Source organism: Lagopus muta, chromosome 2 (genome assembly GCF_023343835.1).
Source record: "Lagopus muta isolate bLagMut1 chromosome 2, bLagMut1 primary, whole genome shotgun sequence".
Classification (NCBI taxonomy): domain Eukaryota; kingdom Metazoa; phylum Chordata; class Aves; order Galliformes; family Phasianidae; genus Lagopus; species Lagopus muta.
The window spans coordinates 55,733,012-55,747,349 of record NC_064434.1 but is presented as its reverse complement, the minus strand read 5'-3'; the positions used below and the strand labels follow the sequence as shown (position 1 = coordinate 55,747,349).

The window sequence follows — 14,338 nt, the reverse complement described above, 5'->3', positions numbered from 1 at the left end:
TAGTGTCTGGGCGTACCTTAAAAGAGAAAACGCATTGCAAACAGAGCAAGCAATGAGTGAACAAGCCAAAAGCATCCTCCAGCCAGCTTGCTGTGTTCTGCAGAACTAATGCTGAAGCTGTCAGATACTTGCAGTGTGCGTGCGGCGCAGCAGTCAGAGGCAGTGCCAGGTCTGACCCAGCTCTTTCCTGTGCTGACATCTCTGGAGTAGCACACGCTCTGAAAGGTTATGCCCTCTCAAAAATACCCTTCCACAGAATGCATACATAGTCCCTTTAGATTTAAAATAGAGTGCAATTCTTTTCACTCTATCGTCCTTCTGGATGTGGCAGTAGGTGAGTGCAGGGGAGAGACCAGAGGTGCAGATGAGGCCCTTCTCCCACTTGGACTTTTCCCAGCTGCCCATCCTTATTCCCCATGCCTCTCCACTGCCAGCTAGTGAGGTTATAATGACTGAGTGAAGCCTCCTGACTGGAGAAGCCTGGCCTTCTTTCAGGCATTGGATAGGAGCTAGATGTTTTTTTTTTTTCCCCTTTCCTAAGTCTTTTTGAATACAATTGGAATAAAGCACGCATGATTTGAGTGGCTGATTATTGATAATGCCTCTATACTACTTCCAGGAGGAGCAGCAAAATTGGCAGTTTTAGTTGACGTACGCCATGTCAAGTCCTGCCCACAAGGACTGGGGAAAGGTGACCAGATTAATGAATAGCCCCAGTTAGATGAAGGCAAATAGGTATGCAAGGGTCCGCACAGCCAAATTTCATTTCTCGTAAGATAAAAAAAATTGGGAACTAAGATGTCTTTGTTACCCTGTGACTCTTCTTTCTGGTTAAATGGTCACAGCACAGTGAGCTCAGACACCGCTGAGCAGCATGGAAGCCAGTTCTGCTGAGCATGAAAGATTCTGTCCCAAAAGCTCGTTCTGCAGATTCATGAGTGCATGGAGACTTGTATCCACACGAGGCACTGTCGCTGTGTTTTTGTTTTTAAAGAAAAAGTCCTGTAAAACTCATGTGCTCACCGGCATGGCTGTTTTGGGAATAGCAGTGCTAAAGGTCATTAGAAGAGTTCAGTTCTAGCGTGCGCTCTCCAGATGATGGGGAGCCCCTGTTGAGAAGCCAAAGGATGAGCAGAGAGCCGACCTGCAGGCTGGGAGGTGTGATGCTTGTGGATCTTAACTTGCAGAACAGATGAGTGACAGGACATCAACTTTCTTTAATATTTTCTAGATGCAAATGGTATATAGAAAAAGGCAGGGTGGGAGGAGGGAAAAAAAGTCTGTGAACATACACCGTGACCTAGCTTCCTTCCTGCACAGAAACCTCGCAGAACTAAGCACATCTGAACTTCAGAATAAAGTCCCTGTGATTGTCAGCAGTTAGTAGTGCAGTGTAATGAAGGAGCCACTGGCCTGAAAGGCACAAAGGGTTTCAAAATCAGCCTGCAAAAAAGTTGTAGCATGGGTTCTTGCCAGGTCCTGTGCTTTGGTCAAAATAATCCTGCGCAATGCCACAGGCATGGGGCAAAATGGCTGGAAAGCTGCAGAGTGGAAAAGGATCATGGAATGCTGGTCAATAGCAGCCACCAGGAGCAGGGGAGACCTTATTACTCTTTACAGCTGCCTGAAGGGAGGTTGTGGTGAGGTGGGGGTTTGCCTCTTCTCCCAAGTAGCACTGACAGGGAATGGCCTCAAGTTGTGTGAGGAGAGGTTCGGGTCGGATATTAAAAAAACTTTCATATTTGAAAGAGCAGTGAGGCATTGGCACGGGCTGCCCAGGGAGGTAATAGAGTCACTGTCCCTGGAGGTGTTTGAAAACAGCGTAGATGTGGCACTGAGGGATGTGGTCAGTGGGCATGGTGGGGGTGGGCTGGTAGTTGGACTTGGTAATCTTCAAAGTCTTTTCCAGCCTTTATCATTCTGTAATTCCTGCCCATGCAGCTGACAGCTCAGGCATTGCCTCAGCTGCTGCTGGCAGTGGAGCAGAGAGCAGGCACTGGCATTGCCTGCCTTCAACTCACCTCTCTTTGCTCCAGTAGATGGACAAAGGCGGTATGCCCAATGTTTGTATTGTGCCTCTCCTGCCTAATCTGTGTTTCAGCTGGCCAAGCAATCACCTGGCATGCTTCCTACACTTCTAACATTGCTTCAACTAAAGCAAACAAAAAACCTTATGTAATAGTAACTCCACCTGTCTCTGCTGGTAGGCTTTAGCTTCCGGGTGCTTTGGGGGGGGACCCACAAGCTGACGGAACCCAGTTCTTTTATCTGTGTGCTAAAACTAGCTGTAGTGCTTTAGCAGTAGGAAAAAAACATAAGGCTTAGCAAACAAGAGAAACAATCAGCCTCGTTAAAGAAACTTGTCAATGGAAGAACAGCCTTTGCACCATTTTCGTATTTACATTCTCTACAGAGAGTGAACTTTGCTGTTGGTTACTAATGTTGTGGTGCTAGGCAATGTCTCACACGTTGTTAAATAAATATTTCAAGTGCAAATAAGGACTTGCTACAGAGGGAGCTTTCAGCATGTTCACATTTCTTACTATGAAAGTGCAGATATGGCACTTGGCATTTTTTACTGTAATCTCCCAAACGTTGAGGCAAGCCCACTGACTGCGAGAGGTAAACAGTTCACACCTGTGGGCAGGAAGCAATGAATACCCACAGTATATAGAGAAAGTCAGTCTCACTTCCTTAGAAACTTTTCTGTAATCACTCTTGTGATGTAATGCCCCTTCCCTGAAGGGCTGAGAAATAAAAGTCCCCATTGCTTGGATGTGGGTGGTTGATGTGGGTTTTTTCTTTTGGATTTTTTTTTTGTTGTTGTTGTTTGTTTTTTTGATTCATGTTCAAAGTCACCGGTAAGGCAGTGAAGGGCTGCTGCACACGATGTGCCAGAAGAGGCAGGGAAGTGGATTAGGAGGGGATCTCAGCACTGTTGCCAGCTGGATGAATGGGGCACTTACAGAAAATACAGGCGGGTTCTGCTCAGAGACTTGCAACCTGAACACAAAAAGCCACTGTCATGGGTTGCAGCAGGGAAATCCCGATTCGATATATGAGGGAGGAGCTTTCAGTGGGAGTGGTTATGTGTGAGGTGACCCTATTATCAGCTTGGAGCATTGGGTTGGACAAGCTGAGCTCCAGAGCCACCAGCCAAGAGAGGTTGTTGCATGGGTCTGAGCCTATGAAACCTATGTGCAGACCTGTACCCAGTCGTAGAGGTGGCTGCGGGAGGAGCCCTTCTGGGGTCACATTTTCTCTCTTACGGTCAGGAATATCTTGCTCTAGCAGAAAATAAAGCAATAAGGTGGAGCTATCAGATGGGATGAGTCAGGCAGCTTCCAGCAAGAAGGTACTCAGCTTTCACCTCTGTGTGGCAATAGCCATTCTTCAAGAGGAAGAACTCTGTTTACCCAGTATTTGGAGAGGTTTTTATTCCAAGAATGGAAAAAATTCTGGTGCCCTCAGTTCTGTCTGTTCACAAAACCACAGAACTGCTGTGTCACAAAGGTCTGGGTCAAAGCAAATTCTGCAATGTAAGTAAGCACTGATGTAGATGCTGCTGGGGAAAGGAATGTTTTCATTTTCATTTCATTGTAAGTACCATTCAAAGTATTCTTAAGCAGTACTGTTTCTTATATGTTCTTATTTATTTAAATGTGCTATAGATGTGTTGCACTCAAGATGAGTATGTCTATATGGGTGTGTGCAGCTGCCACTCACTAAAATGTAATTGTCTTTATCGCAAAGAGCACTGGGGAGACATGATTGAAGATCCTGAGAAGGAAAATGTTACAGATAAAACACGGGGATTATCAGTGGGTGTTTCAATAATGGTGAAATTATGTGAAGAGATTGCATTACATTGCCAGGCCCAATTACAGAACAAGCACTATTGATGCTGTGTGGGAAGCCCTGACCTTTTCCATGACCCAGGTGTTTAGCCATAGCAAGAAGCAGTCTTTCTGTATTTGGAAGGGAGAACCAAAGGGGCATCCAGCCTGGTCCCAGTCATGTAGCCACCCAATCCCAGCTCTGGGAGGTCTTGCTGTCATGGGAGGTGCTGCCACCAGCAGTGATTCTGGCAGAGCTCCAATCTTGGGTCCTGGTAAGGTGTGTTGGTACAATTCAAGTAAGTAAATACACAATCTGTGACAGGTGTGACTGAAATCTGATGGCATTTCAGCCTGCTGATCAGTTCATAAAGTTCCCTATTCCCACACTTGAGCTCACATAACATGATGAAATACTCATTGTGTGTCTTGTGGGGAATTTCTTAAAAGTCACTGAATTTCGAAAATGTGTTTGGTAAATGGATAGATACAAAATTCCCAGAAAGCAATGCCAAGACTTCCTCCCCACCTTCTACCTTGATTTTCTTTTCTTTCTTTGTTTTTTTTTTTCTTTTCTGCATTCCTTCTCAGCTAACACCACATTCTGGTAACTAGCTATTCAGTTACACATCTACAGTTTTAATGTGCTTGCTGCGAATTCAGTGTGCACATGATGATGTGCATGTGCTCAGCTGAAGCCACCGAGACCAGATTCTTGATTAGGTTGTGTTTAGTTTGCCTACTGCAATCAAATGCCTTTTGATCAAAAAAACACCTTAATTTGCACAATAACTTATACTTTTTTTCATCCTGGCAGCGTTTTCTTCTGTCTTTTTCCCAAAGCCAAGGTGAGGAGTTAGGCAAGTTTCTGCAGAGATGACTTGTTCCTGCAACCAGGTGGTTTCTACCTTGGTTATTCATTGGTGGGCATTACTACTGTGTGCTGCTCTACACTGTGCATGTTTGGGTTGTCTCTTCTTGCCCACTGATGTGTGCAGGAGGTGAGGGCACCTGGTTCATGCTGGGATACCCAGTGTGCCGGCATTCGGCATGACCACATTGTCCATACCACCCATCAGGCAACAACTGGCCCCCTGCAGGCTGGCACACACAGCAATAAAGGACCTACCAGCACAGAGTGAGATCACTTTATCACAAGCCCAGCATCCCATTCTGGGGCTGTGGGATATGCATACCAGTGGTACAGCATTCAGAGTTGCCGTGGTGCACACAGTGTGGCAGTACGCCCAACGTGTGTCCAATACACAGTGGCACTTTGACCAGTGGGCTGGGCTCAGCCAGCCCCAGCCTCCAACCATCTCTCCACAGCAAAAACTGCAGCAGTTTCATGTCCCCGTGTCCCTCTGATGACATGATCCTAAATGGCATCCTGCACTGAATGTTCCGACAGCCTTCACTCTTGTGTTCGACCCCAAGACAGGCCACCAAGATGACATCTCATCGCTGTTTTGTGTTATTCCAGCAAGATTTTGTGTTCTGCAGCACTGAGTGACTGGCAAGCTGAAAAACAATATCCTAACAGAGCGAAGACACAAGCTTGTGTGACATATTTTTGGGATAAAGCAATATTGCCAGACATTTGGGAATTAGTCCCTGAAAAAAAAGGACATTTTTCTCATTGGTTTGCTTCATAATTAGTTCCAAACTTCAGAGTGAGTGCAGTTTCCAAGTAGGAACAATTGCTTGTGTTTAATTTAGAACAATTCATGTTTCTCAACTAAATTAAATCAAAGCCACAGCAGGGACTTTATAAATGGAGAAGTCATTTTAATAATTACTTCCTCATAAGACATGCCCAAGAGGAAAAGAGATGCTCTCAGTCATGGAGCTGCTCTCCTAAGCATGAGGGGGATCAGGCTTTCCTCCCTCTGCTTTCTGATGCACCTGCTGCAGGACAAGATAAGCAGTAAGTAAAGGCTTTCAATTTTCTTCCTACCTGGGGAGGAGGGCTGGGTCTGTTCACAAAGCTGGGCAAGTCAGGAAATCTCTGGATACAGAGGCTGGTTTCAGAAGTCCTGTCATTTCCAAATTAGTCTCATTTTGTCTTTCAAAATGCAGCTGAAATGAGTGTGATGTTTATCACATTTACTTACAGTTCTGTTACCAGCTTCAGTTCAATTCTGTGTGTCTGAGTCTCTGGTTCTGAGATATACTGCAGATAAAACTGCGGGCACATGAAGTCAGGTGGGTCATGAAATCCAGAAACCTGTTAGGATTTGGATGCTTCAGGAGTGTTAACTGATTTTGTCACCTGTATCTGTTTCACTTTGGAAACAGCTTATCTTGAAAGCTGTCAGACAGCTTTTTCCATCAGTTCAGATGAGAAAAAACGGTGAATGTGATACTATTCTATTAGGCAAGAACAAACAAACACAGTCGTGGTAACTATTAAAACATAGATACCGTATACTATACACCATTGTTAAAATATAGTTCCTGCAGGCTAAATCTGAGATAGGAAGGACAAAGCACCTACCTTTAACTACTTGTGCAGCTGTGTACTGCATGCTTTAGGAGCCGATCGGAAGGGTTTGTCTGCCAGGGTGTCCACTGGGCATCTTTAATGGCAGTAAATTCAATTATGAAAGAAAAACAAACAAACAAACAAACAAAAAAAACCTCCACGATTTGTTCCTTTCACAATCCTGGCTGTGGTCTGTAATTTCTACATCTGCTCACTGCAACGTGGAAAGTTTGGAACATGAGACCCAGACTGAACTTCCCTACCAGCTGCTAGCCTAGAACCACCCGAGCAGCGTGTGCCTGGATGCAGAGGTGCCTGCCTGAGAGAAATGTGTGCTGTCACTGTTTCTTACTATTTGCAGCCATTCCAGTCCTGGAAAATCGAGACCTGCAAGATGCAATCAAGCCACGGGGGGTACGGTTTTACTCACTGAATTTCAACAATACCCTGCGCTGGCTGCCTGGAAGGGCTGGAGAGGGAGAAACCACGCTCTACTTTGTGCAGTATAAAGTGTAAGTGCCGGGGGAACTCCAGCATGCCTCATCCAGCAGCAGCCCATCCCTGCTTGGCAAGACAAAGGGATCTCTCAGGTGCCAAAGGATACCTGGGGCACAGCCATGTCCTTCACCGCTGCCAGCTCCCTGCACTTATCACAAGCCCGTAAAGTGCAGCTGAGCAGCCTGAAGGACATGGAGGTCAAGCGCGTCTAGCAACGTGACGCACACCCTCATGGCACCTCAGCATGGCACATACATGCAGTTTGTGTGGGGGGCCTCTGAGACCATCAGCCTGCCCCAGGCAGGTCTGGCAGGCCAGGCATCTTGCAGAAGCACAGTCAGGGGTTCGGTGGCCACTGTGCCACAGGGTGCAGTGCTGTTACCTGTTCCTCAGAGGGAGCCTGCTCCACAAGGGAGGCCTGGTCCAGTCCCCAGCACATCTGGTCCAGCACCTCACAGCATGAAAGCCTTTGGTTCCTTTGGGGAATAGACTGTTACAAGTCTGCACAAATCTGTTTGATGATAGCTAGGGCTCACCTTGCTCCTCCTTTCCCCAAAGGTATGGGCAGAGCAAGTGGCAAAACAAAGAAGAGTGCTGGGGGATTCAGAGCCATTTCTGCGACCTGACAGAGGAGACTTCTGACGCCTATGAGGCTTACTACAGCAGGGTGCAAGCCGCTTCCACTGATGTCCGCTCCGACTGGAGCCTCAGCTGCAGGTTCACTCCCTGGCGAGAAAGTAAGTGCAAACACACGGGCTCTCTGAGCATGGGGCTGGGTTTTCTGCAGCATGGAGCACAGCATTTTTGCTCCCAATCTGCTGTCAAAAGTGATCCCCTTCTAGCTAGAAGACTGTACCGAAAGAAGTTGTGTGTCCACAGCTCTCAGGTGAAGTGTTTGCGACATAATAACTTTCCCCACACTTGAACCAATTTCAGATGAGCAGCATCTTAGCTACAATTCAGGGATCAGAAATCCCTGGCTCCCTTCCTCTCAACCTCTTCCTCAACGCATGGAACTCCACAAAATACTTGCAGCAGTTTTGGGGGCTGCTGGTATTCTCCTGGCAGTGGTGTATTTAGAAAGGGCGCACACAGAGCTTTTAGTTAGTACAGCCATTGTAATTCCATAGTGCACAATGAAACTGCAGGACTGTTAGCACACTAAGCAGTGTCAGTGTACCTACCAGTAAGCTCCCATAAATTATCAATTTTTTCCCTCTCTGGTCAATGTAAAACTGAAGTGTATTCACCAACACAAGTCACTCCACAGCCCTGAAGCACAAACTAACTTGTCCTGTGTAGGCAAGACCGCATGCTTTGAGCTAGAGCTGCATCTTGCAGCAACAGCAGCTCACCTTGCCCTGCACCACATCCTCCCGAGAAAATGTGGGGCAGCCACTGCCTTCAGGGGTACACAGGCACCATGTGAAACCTCAGCTGTCTTTAACCAAGCAGGCTCCATGAGTTCGGAGAAGAATGACTGAAGCTGTCCTTGACCTGAAATGGTTCAAACATTTCTGCAGCTCAAGATAGCAGAAAAACATGAAGAAAAAGAATCAGGGCAAAGAATCCAAAGCATTCTGTTCTGTGGATCATTATTAATAAACATGCTACAATCATACTCACAGCTTTGTTTATACCCTTAGCTATGATAGGACCTCCAACAATAAAGGTGGTTCACAGCAACAAATTTGTAATACTAAAGCTCCAGGCTCCACGTTCGGCTTATAAAAGGAAGAGAGGCAGCATGATACCAATGACAAATTATTATGATCTTCTGTACCAAGTCTTCATAATTAACAACTTGCTAGATGAGGTAAGTACATATTCAGATATAAATTCTTTACCATTGAGAAGCCAAGAGAATATAGGCATACTCTTCAGCCCTCTGGGATTGGAAGAGTGTAAATGGCTGTGTAAGTATCTAAACACGAAGTAAGCTTATTTTTCAGGAATTGAATTTGGTTGAACTGGGTGGTAATTCATCCCCACTTTCTTCATTCCCATTGGTGTAGTATTTCAGAATCTAAAGCCTAGTTGAAACAGTTGGGAAATGAGGGCAATTTGGGGTGTTTTTTTTTTTTTGAGAAAGAAAAGAAAACAACACCAAAACTAACACATAAATAACTAATGCTAGTTAATCTTGTTGACTTAATGCCAACCCATGTGTTGCTCTGAACTTTTCATCCTTCCCAGCTTAGTCATAGACACACATGCATGACCAGCTGTTTCTCCTCCCTCTGTCTGAAGCAACACAGAGTGCTGGTGTATGAAGGAAAAGACAAAGTGATCAAAATAGAAGACCTGAGGCCGGGAATCAGCTACTGCATCGTGGCTAGAACATCAGTGCTGGTGCTGGGCCGCAGCAGTGCCTACAGCAACAGACAGTGCACTGTGCTGCTGTGACCAGGTGGCCGCTGCCGCAGGCCAGAGCCAGAGAAGATGAAGCAAGCTGACACCCACCCGCTCCCCAAAAGGAGAAGGTGGCACATGGCAGGAACGCTGCTGTCTCAGAGGGCATCGTTTGCCAGAGTTCTTGCATCTTCTTGGCTCGTTTCACTCCAGACGAGAATGATAAGCCCAAAAAGGTTAGAAGAACGGTGGGGATAATTATTTGCATGCTGTCAGAGTGCTCAGAAATGCCTCCTTCTTCCCTTTCTTTAACCAGTTATGCATAATATTGTTTCCTCAGTTTTTATTGCCATCATGCAATTATTAACCAGGAAAATGAGTGGTCTCCAGCTTTGTTAACAGGCAATTCTGCTGCAACATCTCTAGGGATTTACCCAGTGTGTTTAGTCTAGATGTACCCATCCTCACTTAATGGCCATTATTTAGGTGTTACGTGTTTAAAAATGAGTCGTTTATGAAATTTCATGAGTTTCTATGAGCCAGAATGCAAGAGTTATTTCAACTAGCTGGTCTGAATAGTCTATTTTCTCACCTCAATCACTGTATTATATTAATGTATCACTTGCTCAGCAGAGAGATTTACTATTCATCCTGCCTTGCAGGTGCCAAGGTGCAAAGCACATTAGGACATCTGTGACACTGGCCACAGCAAGCTTAAGTTTAGGTCCTTTCTAAGAGAGAAAACTAGGAAATCTTCAGACTTTGAGCCTGGGTGCCTCCTGGCTATAGCATAACTGTAACAGATTTTCTTTCTTCTACTTCATCAAGTGATGCATAACATTAGTCTTTCTTGAGATACAGTCAATAGTTCAGGCTAAGGAGCTTGTTTCTAGGTGATTTCCCTACACTGATGAAGAGCTTTCCCTGTACTGTACAAAGCAGAACAGCTTACAGAGGTACAAGAGGGGTGCAGGCAGAAGGCATCTTCAGTTGAACTCCATAGCATGCTGCTTAAACATGCACTGCAGCAGCAGTTCTTTCTCTTCCCAGTTACTGCAGTAACGGTGGAGGCTGCCTCCTGTTACAGGCCCAGCTGTAAACTGACATCTGGGGTCTAGAATATGGCTGGACTACACATGTGGATGCTTTTTAAATTAAAATTTGCCGCATTAAATAATTAATTTTATTAATCATTTAATGTTACACAAATCCCAAGGACTCTTTGTATTCCCTATAGCACAATTTAAGACAATATGTATCTGCATTTATATTGTAATAAAAAAAATGTGAAAACCACTTGTGAAAATATCTTTAAGATTGTTTCTACGGTTTTCTACTTTAAAACTTGGAGTTAAAATATGATTTATGAATTAGAAGTTTCAAACACTTTGTTTCTTCTATAACAAAGGTTGTAGAAGAAAGTGAAATAGAAGTCCTTTAAAATGTGTGCCCAGTGCTACGCCTTCATAGTGTCCTCAGTGTAACATTTCTGGTAGTGAAACCATTGTACAATTAGACAGGAAATCATGTACACTGAAATGGAAAAGATCCTTGCTTTCAGTTAATGACAGACATTTAGGGGGAAGAGAACTGTGTTTTAAACCAATAAAGATGAACAAACTCTATCCATCACCTGTGATTTCCAACGATTCAACTCTTCCTTGTCTGTCTCACAAGAGAAAAGTTTTCCTGGGCAAGGACTGAGTAGATACACACCAAGCCACCAATGGAGAAGGGAAGTGGCTTTTGCCAGTTCTACTAGGTCTGTAACTAATAATAATCTTTGCACTTAACATCATTCTACTATTGGGAATTATATGAGGCAGTGAGAGGGGGCCAGGCGTAAGAAAGCAAAGTTTTACCCTTGGGTAAATGGAGTTCCCTGCTACATAGTTGCTCTCCACTTTTCCCATAATTTACAGATACTGGGGTGAATTTTTTTGTCATCAGCACCTCACCTACAAGCAGCACTGCTGAAAGCAGCAGCAGGATGCCAGCAGCAGGAATTGGGGAAGAGGCCATGCTTAAGTAAGTGAATGCTGGTCACTTGTGCCCTCACCAAAATGAAAAAAGACATCACATACTAAATATTTCTGCCATCTGATTCTAACACGATGTATTTGAATGACTTCTCTTGCAAGAATCTAATCATGTCCACACATTTAGTCCATAAAATCAGGTTTCCTGCTCAGTGCTTCCCTATTTACTCCTCTCCCTCTTCTTCCAGTGGTTTTACTGTGCCCCTGTTGCACAGTTTCTTAATTCAGTTACATTTATTTGGAAAATGAGACTACTTAAACCTTGAAACAATACCGAGCCCCATGACAAATTCCAGATCTCAGCAACTGCTGATAAGTTGCAAGAACTGCATGCAACCTGCACGATGCTGCCCTGCTCTACCCCTTGCACTGGGCAGAACCTCCATAAAACTGCTCAGGCAAAGTGTTAGGAAACAGCACGTTGTGTATTGCAGCACTGGTGACTTTATCCACTTGTGACTTACCACAGCCTGAAGATATATGCAGTAATTCAAGTTCTTTCTCAAATTCACTTCTTGCCTTAGTGCAGCTCATTTTACCCTTGTTAAACTAAGATAAACTTTTATTACGGTCACATCTACTAATCCTGGTCAGGGAACAGTCTCTAGATACAGTACCCATGTCAGATTTAGAGCATAAAAATGTTTAGGACTCTAAATCTTCAACAGAATTTATAAAGAAGATGCCTGAAGAGTTTGGACCTGGCTAGAAATGTAGTAGGTGCCATGCTATAGAATCATAGAATCCTCAGAGTTGGAAAGAACCTTTAAAAGTCATCTAGTCCAACTCCCAACTCCTATGGACTCACAGAAGTTGGAAACCAAATTATTTTTCTTTTTTAACTTGATAAAATTATACAGAATTGTACAGAGGGAAAAAGAATTAGAAATCTGAAGAAGTCTTGTGCTGTCATATTTGCTAACAAGATTTCACTTCCTTAGCAACAACACAGCCTTACAGAAAGTGGTGCAAGAGTTGCAGGAATTGCTTCCATTCTGAAAGCAACTTTATTTATTATTAACAACCGCATGATTTTCTGCAAAAGTCACTTTTCTCTTTCTGTTTGGAATTTGAATTTATTTTTGGCATGGCTTTGCAATGTAATTTTACTAGGGAAGGTTCTGGTAAAATGGTTAGTGCCATATTTTTTCTCCACAGGCAGCAGTAGTGCCCTTTTCCCACAACAAGCTCCATTGGGTTTGCAGAACAGAGGGTTCATGCAGGTACCAGCTGCATGATCTACACCCACAGCACCTAGACAGTGCTGGTAATGCTGTTGCTTTTAAAAACAAAATTTTGGATGCCTTACCCCACATGCTGCACTGCTGTTAATATCTCTGTGAAGGCAAAAAGGAGGAATAACTTTCTCCTAGGCTCTGAACTACAGCGGGGCTTTCCTGAAGGCAAGACAGTGTGGAAATAATTGGAAAAGTGAATTCTGGCCTTCTCCCCCCTTCCTTCTCATGGGTACAAGGTTGTCTCTGGTGTGGGTCTACCTCTCAGAGCTGACATGTGGGGTGTTCAGCACATGTGCACACAAGGCAGGATGCCTTCAAGTTGTTGGCTTGATCCCCAGAATGGGGCTGTCCACGTAGAGCACATGCTGGAACTCTCCTGGCCTCTTCTCTGCTGCGAACCATGGAGGGCCTTCTGCAATGAAGCCTGAATAGGGTGGAGGAGAGTAGTGTCCATGCAATTCCCCTACAAGCCATTGCCTCAAGCACCTTTTTAGCATTTGGAAGGAGCTAGGCTCACAAGCCAGCCTTTTAGAGCCTCTGATTGCAGAGGGTGCCTGGCAGGATCCATCTTCTAATGTAGGCCATGGCTAAGGCTCATGAGATTACAGTTGCTGACATTTCCAGCTAGCCTGTACTTCTGGCAAGCAGTTTGCAGGGTCCAGCTGAAAACACCCTCCCCCCAGATTTTTTCCCACTTGCAGAGCAGACACTTCCAAGCAAAGAGCTAAAGCCTGGGTTGAAACTAGATGATCATCACGGCCCTCTTTAACCCAAGTCATTCTATGATACTACAATTCTATAAAATACTGGTTACTAGAGCCACAGCGTTTCCATAAAGTGGAAAGATGAAGCAGAAGAACAAAATCAGGACTTGCACAATTTGTTCTCTAAGATCTCGCCTGCTGCATCACTGGGGATGTCCACAGTCACACACACAGCCTGTTGCAGTGGCTTCATGTGACCACATCCTCCTGTCACAGCTGGGGATCCTGCCAACAAGAAATAAATATTACATCTTTTAGAGTACGCCATTATTGATCTTTCTGTGAAGTGGAGCCCATCCCACAAGGCCAACCCTTTCTACCTCACCATGCTGAACATTACCTTATCTGTGGAATAGAGTAGCACCTAATCTCCCACTGTAAATGATATCAACTTCCCGTTCCACTGGCACACACAACTGCAATATTTGACTACTAGGCATTCAATAGCAGACTTCTGGAAAAGCTGATGGAGCAACAGCAGTAGAAGCAGATGCTTCAGCCTTATAAATTAGGAGAATATTATGCATAGCCAGCTGTACCATATAGATGCCCAGTTTCATACAATGCCGTGATCCTTGGTGTTCATCATATGGTCTAGCACTGGGCCAACCCTGTTCACATCTCCCATATATTTGCTATAATCAGATGTAAACTTGGGGGTTATTTGCTTGCATGACTTGATCTCATGTAAGAACCTTCCTCACGGCCCAAGGGTGGGGTGTGATTGTGAAATTATGTTGCTTTTTGCATCAGATCTATCAGGTGTTATCAAGTATTCCACTCGCAGTGAATTTCTCCTAACTAGATGATTTTCTGTGTATTTCCTATGGATTTTGATGTTTGCTTCAATGATTGAAGGTATTAATCTGCAGTAAGAAAAGAAGCAAGAAGAAAGCAACTCCTGAGAGTTAGTTTGCCACAAAGGACGTAAGACATATAGTACATGTGCAGATAAACAGGGAAAGAAATGGCACTGGTGTTCATCACCGTAAAAACATACAATCTCCTTAGCTGCTTGTTTTCAGGTTCTTTCATAAAATGTTTTCAAGAAGAAAAAAGCTTGACAATTGAATTTCCCAAATGATGAAATAGCTTGCTGTTGCATTTCAGGTCTTACAAGTTGATT

General features: G+C 44.4%; 1 protein-coding gene across 3 annotated transcripts; it reads left to right on the top strand.

Annotated features, from left to right (window-relative positions):
* Positions 1–2,896: 2,896 nt before the first annotated feature.
* Positions 2,897–13,434, top strand: IL22RA2 (interleukin 22 receptor subunit alpha 2). 3 transcript variants are annotated; one of them, XM_048935012.1, is made up of 5 exons: positions 2,897–4,135; positions 6,683–6,833; positions 7,378–7,556; positions 8,466–8,635; positions 9,070–13,434. In XM_048935012.1, the coding sequence occupies exons 1-5, from the start codon at positions 3,931–3,933 to the stop codon at positions 9,223–9,225; spliced, it is 861 nt and encodes a 286-aa protein (XP_048790969.1). In that variant the 5' UTR covers positions 2,897–3,930; the 3' UTR covers positions 9,226–13,434. The 3 variants fall into 3 exon arrangements, with proteins under 3 accessions (XP_048790969.1, XP_048790968.1, XP_048790967.1); XM_048935011.1 differs by lacking the exon at positions 2,897–4,135 and adding an exon at positions 4,527–5,763; XM_048935010.1 differs by lacking the exon at positions 2,897–4,135 and adding an exon at positions 4,527–5,763 and having other exon boundaries at positions 9,016–13,434.
* Positions 13,435–14,338: the final 904 nt, after the last annotated feature.